Here is an 11316-nt window from a genome sequence, read left to right on the forward strand (position 1 = left end):
CAAAACAGGCTCCAGGCTCTGAGCTGTCAGCACAGAGCCCGACGCGGGGCTCGAACTCACGGGCTGTGAGATCATGACCTGAGCCGAAGTCGGCCGCCCAACCGACTGAGCCACCCAGGCGCTCCCCTGGGTAACTTTTTAAAGGGTCTTTACCCTTTACCCTATTAATGTGTATTAATATTTTGGATTAAAAAGTTTTACTTCAGGGGCACCTGGCTCAGTTGGTAGAGTAAGCAATTCTGATCTTGGGGTTGTGAGTTCAAGCCCCAGGCTGTGTGTAGAGATTACTTAAAAAAAAAAGAAAAAAGGCCTTAGTGAGCCTGAGTAGCTCAGTTGGTTAAGCAGCCAACTCTTGGTTTCAGCTCACATCATGATCTGATGTTTTGTGGGTTCAAGCCCCATATCAGGCTCCAAGCTGGCAGCATAGAGTCTGTTTGGGATTCTCTCTCTCTCCTCCTCTCTTTCTTTTGCTCTCACTCTTGCTCTCTCAAAATAAATAAATAAACTTAAAAAAATAAAAGCCTTAAAAAAATAAAAGCCTTAAAAAAAAGTATTAGTTCAGATAGCATTCCTTTAAAATATGCTATCACATCAGTCCAGGAATAAAATGGCAAAAACAAAACAATTTGACTCAGGTACTAGAATTGTGAGTCAAACAATAGGGCTTTTTTTGCAATTAATCCTCATACTTTTGCCAGATAACCTACTGGATCATCTTGTTTTGAAAATAATTTCAGAAGCAGCATCTTAAGGAAAATCCCAGCTAAAACATCATTTTTTAACCAAAACAAAATTTTGGTTCAACATGATTAGGCAACATTCAGTTATGATAGAAACATGTTTTATTATGGACAGTGAAACAGAAACAAAAAAAAACCCCAAAGGTATCAACCAGATATTTATGTCCTTTCCTGCAAGAACCAATGTTTATGAAGAAGGTACAGGCCCATTTACAATAAATATCAATAACATCATGAAAGAGTGGAACTATTGTATCAATACTGAACTCCTGTAACCAAAGCACATTCTGTATTTAAGGAAACACAGCATACACGTACCAAAACAAAAACAAAGAAACAAAATGAAAAAAAAACCAAACCCATACACAGCAAAATCAAACATCAGCCTTAAAATGGAACCAGCTATAGGGGCACCTGCGTGGCTTAGTCAGTTGAGCATCGACTTCGGCTCAGGTCATGATCTCACGGGTTGGGTTCAAGGCCCACGTCAGGCTCTGTATTGACTCAGAGCCTGGAGCCTGCTTCAGATTCTGTGTCTCCCTCTCTCTCTGCCCTCCCCTCCCCACACTGTCTGTCTCTCCTTCAAAAATAAATAAACATTAGAAAAAAAATATTTTTTTAATTAAAAAAAAAGATGGAACTGGCTATAAAACACTTATTGTGTTACTGCTTTAAGAACTCCACGGAGCACCTTGTAACTCATTAACTGCACGTTTTCCTTAGGAGGGAAACAAGGTCCTCTCTCAGTCACATATGCATAAGGAAATCTCAAAACCCAGAGGCCATCTGGTGGAAGAGTGATTTCTTGTTTTTCTGGGTAGAATACTGGACATGGTGGTGGGCCTGGTTGAACCTGAAAAGTAAAGGCAATATACTTATTTTTGCATTTTTCCTTAAGACATACCTGAAAGATAAGTGTCTAAACAAACAGTAAGTTCAAAGAGCATATAAGATTAAGTAGGTAATAGGTAAACTAATCATATCCAAAATTACATTATTGACTCTCAAATATTATCCTATTTTTCTACAGATTTTTTTTTTCCTACAGATTTTTAACTTCAAGTTCTGCCTTTGAACTAAACAATGTGAATTGATGGTGTGAACTGAGAAATACACCCGCAATTTATTTTTCAAGAACTAGATTAGGTATAAAAGGTAATTAAGATTAAGACCTGTTTAATGAAATATTAGATATTATCCTGCACTTTTTAAAAAACAATCAAAACAAGCATCAGCATTTTTTGTCTGAAAACAGAAAAGGGTCATATTTCTTACCTGGGGCATTAGTATTATCTGCAAAGGAGCATCAGGAACTACAACAAAAAGCCTCATAAGTTGAGCATAATGTGGTTTTAGCCCTCTACCCTGAGATGATGACAGAATATATAAGGGCATATCACTATTCAGGGCTTTTAAAGCGGACTCCTTTGGCCCACTTCCCATTACTTTCATTACTTTGTCAGGTCCTGAACACATAAACCTCCGACCTCTAGAGTCTTCATATTCAAAGCCCACAAATGCTCGAGCTATGTCATCTCTCCGTCTTCCTCTTCCCATTACTACTGCACTTCTCTTTCCAGGAATAGCTTTATTTGGAGCAGGCCAAGAATTTGTGTCTAAGTCTCCTTCATCTTCAGCTCTAGTCCTGATGACAATGTCCCAAGGCATAAGATAGTTTGTTCCTGGAATGAAGCCTTGTTGGTCTAAACCTGTATGAAAGTTATAAGACTTAGCAGGGCCTAATTTAACCAATGACCAGCTGGAGAATTTGGGTAGTAGACCTTTAGGGCAATTTGAATGTAGCATGCCTGGGAGATACTCAACTGTGGATGCCTGTCTATCAATCAAGTTTGGTCTCTTCTCAGTTTTTACTTCTCCTTGACCATGAACTTCTGGATTATCTCCTCCTGCTTGTGGATCAGCTGGATAGGTACCTAAACTATCTGTGGACTGGCCTAAACTCAAAGCTAAACTCAGGCTTGTGCTCTCTCCTTGGGTTTGAGGTTCTTTTTCTTTAAGTTTATCAGCATCTGCATCTGGAGGGGCAGGAGAAGATTCATTTTTGGCAGGAGCAGGATCTGGAGTACTTGGTTCAAATACTGGGAAATTGATATGATCCAATTTTCCACAACATTTTTCTTCCAGAAGCTATGGAGGAAGAAACAAAACAAAACAACTCTGTGACCTTTTCATTTAAAATAACAGATTCTTCACTCTAAAAAGCAAGATTAACAATTAATGGGTAAGGGGTGCCTAGGTGGCTCAGTCGGTTAAGTGTCTGACTTCGGCTCAGGTCACAATCTCACCATTTGTGAGCCTGAGCCCTGCATCAGGCTCTGTGCTGATGGCTCAGAGCCTGGAGCCTGCTTCAGATTCTGTGTCTTCCTCTCTCTCTGCCCTTCCCCTGCTCATGCTATCCCTGTCTCTCTCAAAAATAAATAAACATTAAAAAAAAAATTAATGGGTAAGCAAATAAGTTCATATAAAGAACTTTCCCTTGTCTATATCACACTCAAGTCACATTTACTTTTCTAGATTTTTTTCTAACATTAAAATAAAAATGTTTATTTATTTGAGGAGCCTGGGTTGCTCAGTCAGTTAAGCGTCTGACTCTTGGTTTTGGCTCAGGTCATAATCCCACAGTTGGTGAGATCGAACAGCCGCATTGGGCTCTGTGCTGAAAGCATGGAACCTGCTTGGGATTCTTTCTCGCCCCTCTCTCTGCTTCTCCCCCCACTCATGCTCTCTCCCTCAAAATAAATAAACTTAAAAAACTTTTTTTAATTACAATTTTAAAAAATGTTTATTTATTTATTTTGAGAGGGAGAGAGCGAGTGTGAGTGGGGGAGAGGCAGAGAGAGAGGGGGGAGAGGCAGAGAGAGAGGAGAGAGAGGAGAGAGAGGATCTTAAGCAGGCTCAACTCTGTCAGCGTAGACCCTGTTGCGGGGCTTGATCTCATAAACCATGGGATCATGACCTGAGCTGAAATCAAGAGACAGATGCTTAACTGAGAGAGCCTCCCAGGTGCCCCTACTTTTCTAAATATTTTGCTTCTGAAAATATGTACTTTTACTTAGATGGTAGTTAAAAAAAAAAAGAAAGGAAGGAAGGAAGGAAGGAAGGAAGGAAGGAAGGAAGGAAGGAAGGAAGGAAGAAAGAAAGAAAGAAAGAAAGAAAGAAAGAAAGAAAGAAAGAAAAAAGGGAGGAAGATGAAAAAATCGGAGTCTACCTGATAAAAGTCATAGTTAGCTGCCTTGATATCAAAGGGATCATCTCGAGGTGCTTGTTTCCTTCCACAGTTACAGGCACCAGTAGATCGAGCTCGGCTGTTGTGATACAGCACAGGAGGATTTCTATCAGCCTCTGGTTTTTCTCCTGGAAAACATAACACTTACTGTTAATTTCACACACACAATGCAGAGTCAAAGTTATTTTATATTCTATTGCATCTAACCCCCAAATTTCTCCAAACAGTACTTTGGAAATGAGATTACAAAAACAAACAAACACCAAAAACACAAAACCTTGAGTATATACACATAACAGAAGAAGCACTGAAAATTCTTAAAATGATACACATTTTCAATCTAAAGATTTAGATGTTTAGGGTTTCTTTTCTTTTTTTTTTTTTAAGATGTTTAGGGGTTCTAAGTACATTTTATCATCATGGTGACCTTACATTTTCAATGAATTCATTTTAGTTCAACAAAAACTCCAAAATAAAAATGTTAATATGAAATTTCTGAAACTTTATACTCTTTAATAATTCTAATTTAATAATCCCCTATGGATCATCCTTTAAATACAAGAAAATAATTAGTAGTCATAGTTGTTATTTTCTTTTTACAACAGGAGAGAAAACTTAAATTTGATTCAACTAAATTTCTGTGGGGCTTTTTATAATTATCAATACATAGTGAAAAGCCTCTCTTAAAACAAGAATAAATGGCACCTGGCTGGCTCAGTCAATAGAGTATGCGACTCTTCATCTTGGGGTTGTGTGTTTGAGCCCCACATTAGGCATAGAGATTACTTACAAAAATAAATAAAATAATAATAATAATCTTTAAAAAAAAAAAGAATAAAAACACAGCTCAGTTTTGATTTCAAAATGCTGAGAAAATTTTAGCTACCTGATTTAGGTAATGAGTGAAACTTATGTACACAGTGTTGATCAGTTAAACTCCTTTCCTCACAGAGCTGATGGCCATTGCTCCAAAACTTGTAGCAGTCCTCATGTAACTGCATGGCATACTTGTGAAAGGCTGGACCCCTAGCATGTTGACTGTATACTCGAAGAGCCTGGGCAAGCTGATTCTTATGGACAGTCATTGTGTAGTTATGAGGCAAGTTTGACTGATAGGCACTATGGGCCATGGGTAAAGCTTTTTGGCACCGGTTTTCTGAGAATTTGGTGTCAATATCCAAAAACCCTTCCAAGACTTTAATACTGCTTAAAATCTTAGATGTTAGCTCCCCAGTAGGAGATCCCAGGTCCTCCTCTTTCCCATCTATAGCTACTTCATACAGTTTTGAAGCTGCTGAGATCCACTTCTGATAAGTGGGAAGTTCAAAATGAGAAGGCTGTGGGTTCCTGCCCACACTGTCATCAAAACCTTTCTTGCTTAGGACTAACTCCACATGCTGCCATAGAAACTCCCGAAGAGTGAAATCCACTAGCTGCCCTGAAGAACTGGAACTGCTGCTGTCAATGTGAAAAGAAAGCTGCTGTCGGCTATGCTGCCTCATCACCTGGTATCGCCTGGGCCCAGAAAGGGGTGCAGGCACCAGCAAAGATTCTGGGTCCTTCACAGTACAATGACTCCTAAGTTGGTCCAGCAACATGCCTACTGGGTCCTCCTCTTGGCTTCCGGGAACTATGTACACAAAAGCTTGGTTGGCAGGCACAGTAAAGAGGCAATTGATACTCTGATTAGTTAAGACGCGACTCTTCCTAAAGATTCTATAGATCTGGTCCTCCAGGGCATGCTGCAGTCTCCTTTTGGGAGAATGTTTCTTGGGCTTGTCTGGATGAGTTGGGTCTTGGCTCCGAGGGGGTTCCACTTTGAGGGCTCCATTGAGTTGAAAGAGGAAAAGGAGTCTAGGAGGGCAAGGTCGGCAGTTTAGTTTCCAGTCTTTGCCAACCGGACAATCCTTAATGGCTGTTTTGAGGAGGGGCAGTACCTTCTGTCTCAGTCCATCAAGGGCTCTGAATACGCGATCATACGTGATGTCAAAAGAGCAAGTGGGATGGACCAGAAGCAGGATGTGACAAACGGAGAAAAGGTAAAGGAGACTGAGACACTGCAGCTTCTCTTGGTGCTTCCAGAACTCGTGCGCTTCTGCATGAGGTAAAGAGAGGCCACCTCCTGCTTCCCCACTCTGAAGGGCACGACAAGCCCGCAGAAGCTGGGAATTGTCACAGATGGAAGTGAGAAGAAGATAAAGAACTTTGCTTTCTTGATTGTAATAGGCCTGCAGAAGACTGTAGTCCTGGGAGCCTGGCTCAGTTCGGTTCCCTTCAGCGGTAGCTACACCTCCCCGAACTGAATCCCCCGCCCCAGCCCCAGCCCCAGTGTCTCCGGCTCCACCAGCCTCCCCGACGGCGCCAGCCTCGGTCCTGATTCCAGGCCCTGAGTCCCCAGGATCTTGGTGGCGAAAGAGGGGAAAGACCTGTCGGTCGCAAACCGTATTCACAAGTGAGAACTTCTCGGAATTCAGTCGCAGAGCCGTCTTGCCGAAGATTCCTACCACGCAGATCTCATCCTCTCGCCAAGGAGGCTCGGGTCCACCAGCCACGCTCCCTCCGCCCTCTGTAGGGGACCCCTCGGGACTTTCAGAGCCGGTCCAGGATGAAGCGCCCATTAGAAGCTCCCGCAAGCTGACAGGACCCGCCATGGTGCAGAGACTTCTTTGGACTCTTTCCGGTCCGCCCTGAAAACCTAACCGGCTTTCGTCCAACTTTAAAATCCCTCCTCCGCTTCTTCAGTTCCTGCTTTCCTCTCATTTTTAGGTTCCGCACCTCGCTCATCCTCTCCTGGTTTCTGCGGTTTTCCCTACTCCTCTACCACGGTTTAAGATTTTCCTCAACCGGGGACTGTGGGAATTGAGAGATTAAAAAAAAAAGTGGAAACAGCTGGTTTGCATTTCAAGGAGTACAAAAACACTGCAAAAGAAGCTTGTCAAGTGACTTGGAAAAATGGTTCAGTTTAAGCTCTAAAATCTTGATATAGAAGGTGTAGTCTTCAGGACGAAGGGGGAGTTAGAAATGCAGAATCTCAGGCTCCAATCCAGACCTACCGAATCAGAGCATGCATTTCAACTAAATGCTAACGAATAGTTTCACTGCCCTAAAAATCCTCTGTGTGCCAACTATTCATTCTTCCTTTCTCCAACCCCTAGCAACCACTGATATTTTTACTGTCTCCATAGTTTGGCCTTTTCTACAGTGTCATATAGTTGGAATAATACAGTATATAACCTTTTCAGATTGGCTTCTTTCACTTAGTAATATGCATTTAAGTTTCCTCCATGTCTTTTCATGCTCTGATAGCTCATTTCTCTTTAGTGTTGAATAATATTCTGTTACCTAGATGTACCACGGTTTACTTATCCATTTGCATACTAGAATACATCTTAATTGCTTCCAAGTTTTGGAAAATATTAATAAAGCTGCTACAAACATCTATGTGCAGGTTTTGGGTAGATATCCTTTGTATTTTCTTTTAAAGATTTTTTATTTTTAAGTAATCTCCACACCCAATATGAGGCTTGAACTCACAATTCTGAGATCAAGAGTTGCACACTCTACTAGCTGAGCTAGCCAGGTGCCTCCCTCTTTATTTTTTAAAATTAATTTTTTTTATTGAAGTAGAGTTGACACATTACAACAGAGTGATTCAAAATATATTATGAAATGTTCACTGTGATAATTATAGTTACCTTCTGTCACCATAGTTATTACAATATTATTTTTTTAAGTAATCTCTACACCCAACATGGGACTCAAACCCACAACCCCGAGATCAGGTCACATCTTCCACTAACTGAGCCAGCCAGGCACCCCTACAATATTATTCACTATACTTCCTATGCTGTACTTTTCATCTTTTATTTTTATCGATTTTCTAATTTTCTACAATGAACACTTTTGTCAACTTGTAATATTGAACAATGCTTCCTTGAAAAAAAATGTGGAAAGCCTTAACTCAATATTTGATTTAGTTGATTGGAGGTTTGAATGGTTAGATTCATTTTTTTAAAAATACTCTTAGCTTTAAGATATAGAAATGGAATTGGATAATTTGTTTTTAATGAGTTCTTACTTGTGATGTCAAATAATGACAAAATAATAATAAGCACAGATCATTTACTTTGTGTATGGCTCTGTGTTAAATCCTTATCAAGAATTGTCTCATTTAGGTATGATCTTACTTATATATGGAATCTAAAAGAACCTAGGTCATAGAAATGGAGAACAGGGGCACCTGGGTGGCTCAGTAGTTGCTTAAGTGTCCAACTCTTGATTTTGACTCAAGTCATGATCTCACAGCTCATGGGTCTGAGCCCCCCTGTTGGGTTCTGCACTGACAGCATGGAGCCTGATTGGGATTCTCTTTCTCTTCCTCTCTCTCTACCCTCCCCCTGCTCATGTGCTCTCTCTCTCTGTCTCTGTCTCTGTCTCTCAAAATAAATACATAGACTTGGGGTGCCTGGGTGGCTCAGTTGGTTGAACATCCAAATTTGGCTCAGGTCATGATCTCATGGTTCATGAGTTCAATCTCCACATTGAGCTCATGGCTGTCAGTGCAGAGCCCTCTTCAGATCCTCTGTCCCCCACCCCCCTCCTGCTCTCTCTCTCTCTCTCAAAAATAAATAAACATTAAAAAAAAACAAAATAAATAAATAGACCTAAAAAGGAGGAAGAACATGAATTAAAAAAAAATAAATAAATGGAGAACAGACTGGTGGTTGCTGGGCCAGGGTGGGGGGTGCAGATATGGGTGAAGGTGGTCAAAAGGTATATACTTCCAGTATTAAGGTAAGTAAGGTCTGGGGGATGCAATGTACAGCATAGTGACTATACTTAACAATACTGTATTGTATATTTGAAAGTTGCTAAGAGAATACATCTTAAAAAGGGCACCTGGCTGGCTCAGACAGTAAAGCTTGAGACTCTTGATTTCAGGATGTTTAGTTTGAGCCCCGTATTTGGGTAGAATTTACTTAAAAAAAAATTTCTCATCACAAAAAATTGTAACTATATGAGGTGATGGATGTAACTAAATTTACTGTGGAAATAATTTTGCAATATATGCATATATCAAATCATGATGTTGTATGTCTTAAACTAATACAATGTTATATGTTAATTATATCTAAATAAAACTTGGGTGGGGGAAAGAATTATCTCATTTAATTCTCAAAGGAAAGATGGAACCCTAAGTCATGGTGATGGTGTTTTAATAAATTAAGCTATATTAGGCTTCTCAACCAACTTTTATTTACCAACAAGAATTCAGAAAGGAGTAGGAGTGGGTTTTTTAATGTTTTTTTTTTTTTTTAATTTTTTAGGGGCACCTGGGTGGCTCAGTCGATTAAGCATTCAGCTTCAGCTCAGGTCATGATCTCATGGTTTGTGAGTTCAAGCCCTGCATTGGGCTATGTGTAGACAGCTCAGAGCCTGGAGCCTACTTCAAATTCTGTGTCTCCCTCTCTCTCTCTCTCTCTGCCATCTCCCCTCTTCTCTATCAAAAATAAATAAACATTACAAAATTAAATTTTTAGGGGCACCTGGGTGGCTCAGTCGGTTGAGCATCCGACTTTGGCTCAGGTCATGATCTCACAGCTCTGTGAGTTCAAGCCCCACACCGGGCTCTGTGCTGACAGCTCAGAGCCTGGAGCCTGCTTTAGATTCTGTGTCTCCCTCTCTCTCTGCCCCTTCCCCACTCTCATTTGTCTCCATCTCTCTCAAAAATCGATAAACATTAAAAAAATTGTTAAATTAAATTTTTGTAATGTTTATCGATTTTTGAGAGAGAGCATGTGAGAGAGCAGGGGAAGGGCAGAGAGAGCGAGAGAGAGAGTCTCAAACAGGTTCCACACTGTCAGTGCAGAGCCCAATGTGCGGCTCAGACTCACAGACTGTGAGATTATGATGTGAGCCAAAACCAAGAGCCCAACGCTTAGTCCACTGAGCCACCCAGGAGCTCTGACAAACAGAATTTTTAACAATACATTTAGTGACGCCTGAGTGGCTCAGCCAGTTAAGTGTCTGACTCTTGATTTCTGCTCATGTCATGGTCTCAGGGTTAGTGAGTTTAAGTGCTAAGTTGGGCTATGTGCAGAGCCTGCTTGGGATTCTGTCTCCCTCTCTCTGCCCTGCTCCTGCTTGCTCTCCCACCCCCTCTCAAAGTAAATAAACTTAAAAATATTTTGCTTGCTTATTTGCCTTTTACTTATTCCCTTCCCTACTTCTACACGTCCAGATCCTACCTCTCTTTGAAAAGCCAAGTAAAATGAGAAAGTCCACGTTTATCAACATAAATTATATTGTGATCCTCACCATGTAGATTATATGCTATGTTTAGTATGTGATTTTGTTGATTTAAAATTATCTCAACAATTCTTTGACTTATAAATCCAGGAAAAATAGTATATATTAACTGTAAACATTGTACAGATTTCCCAAGTAAACAAAATTTTGGAAAATCAATTATTTAAGAGTCCCTTGGGGCGCCTGGGTGGCTCAGTAGGTTAAGCGTCTGACTTCAGATCGGGTTCAAACCCCGCATTGGGCTCCACACTCCATGCCTGCTTGGGATTCTTTCTCTCTCCTGCTTGTGCTTGCTCTCTCTCTCTCTCTCAAAATAAATAAATAAACTTAAAAAAAAAAAAAGAGTCCCTTGAAGAAAACAGGAGCAACAAGAACTCTCCTACTTTGCTGAAGGGACCATGAATTGATTGGTACAACCACCTGGGGAACCAATTTGACACGTTCTGGAAAATAGGCATGTTTATTTAATTTTATTTTACTTTATTTTAATGTTTATTAATTTTTGAGAGACAGAGTGCGAGCAGGGGCAAAGAGAGGAGGACACAGGATGCAAAGTGGGCTGTGTGCTGACAGCAGAGAGCCCAAAGTGGGGCTCTGACTCACTAACCATATCATGCCCTGAGCCAAAGTCAGAAGCTTAACCCATTGAGCCAGCCAGATGCCCCTAGGCATGTTTTAAAATCTAGCAGTTCCACTCTTAGGTATACACACTAGAGTAATTCTTGCGCATATGTACATGTTCAAGAATATTCATAATGGCATGCATGATTTATAGTAGCCAGAAACTAAAACAATCCAAATGTCCGCTAACAATAGGATGAATAACTATATTTACACAACAAAAATAAGTGATCTATTGCATTACACAGTAACATGGTTGAATCTTAAAAATAAATGTTGATTAGGGGCACCTGGGTGGCTCAGTCTGTTGAGCGTCTGACTTCGGCTTAGGTCATGATCTCACAGTTTGTGGATTCGAGCCCCGTGTCGGGTTCTGTGCTGACAGCTCAGAGCCTGGAG

The 11316-nt window shown here is 40.6% G+C and overlaps 1 protein-coding gene across 1 annotated transcript; it reads right to left on the reverse strand.

The window, feature by feature from the left end:
* Positions 1-833: 833 nt before the first annotated feature.
* Positions 834-6662, reverse strand: SMG8 (SMG8 nonsense mediated mRNA decay factor). The gene is made up of 4 exons (XM_015088421.3): positions 4874-6662; positions 3970-4115; positions 2016-2888; positions 834-1593 (listed from the first exon to the last, which is right to left on the reverse strand). Exons 1-4 carry the CDS (start codon positions 6636-6638, stop codon positions 1396-1398), a joined length of 2982 nt encoding a protein of 993 aa, XP_014943907.2. The 5' UTR covers positions 6639-6662; the 3' UTR covers positions 834-1395.
* Between the last annotated feature and the right edge of the window lie 4654 nt (positions 6663-11316).

The sequence above is a fragment of the Acinonyx jubatus genome, chromosome E1 (assembly GCF_027475565.1).
Source record: "Acinonyx jubatus isolate Ajub_Pintada_27869175 chromosome E1, VMU_Ajub_asm_v1.0, whole genome shotgun sequence".
In the NCBI taxonomy this organism is placed as follows: Eukaryota; Metazoa; Chordata; class Mammalia; order Carnivora; family Felidae; genus Acinonyx; species Acinonyx jubatus.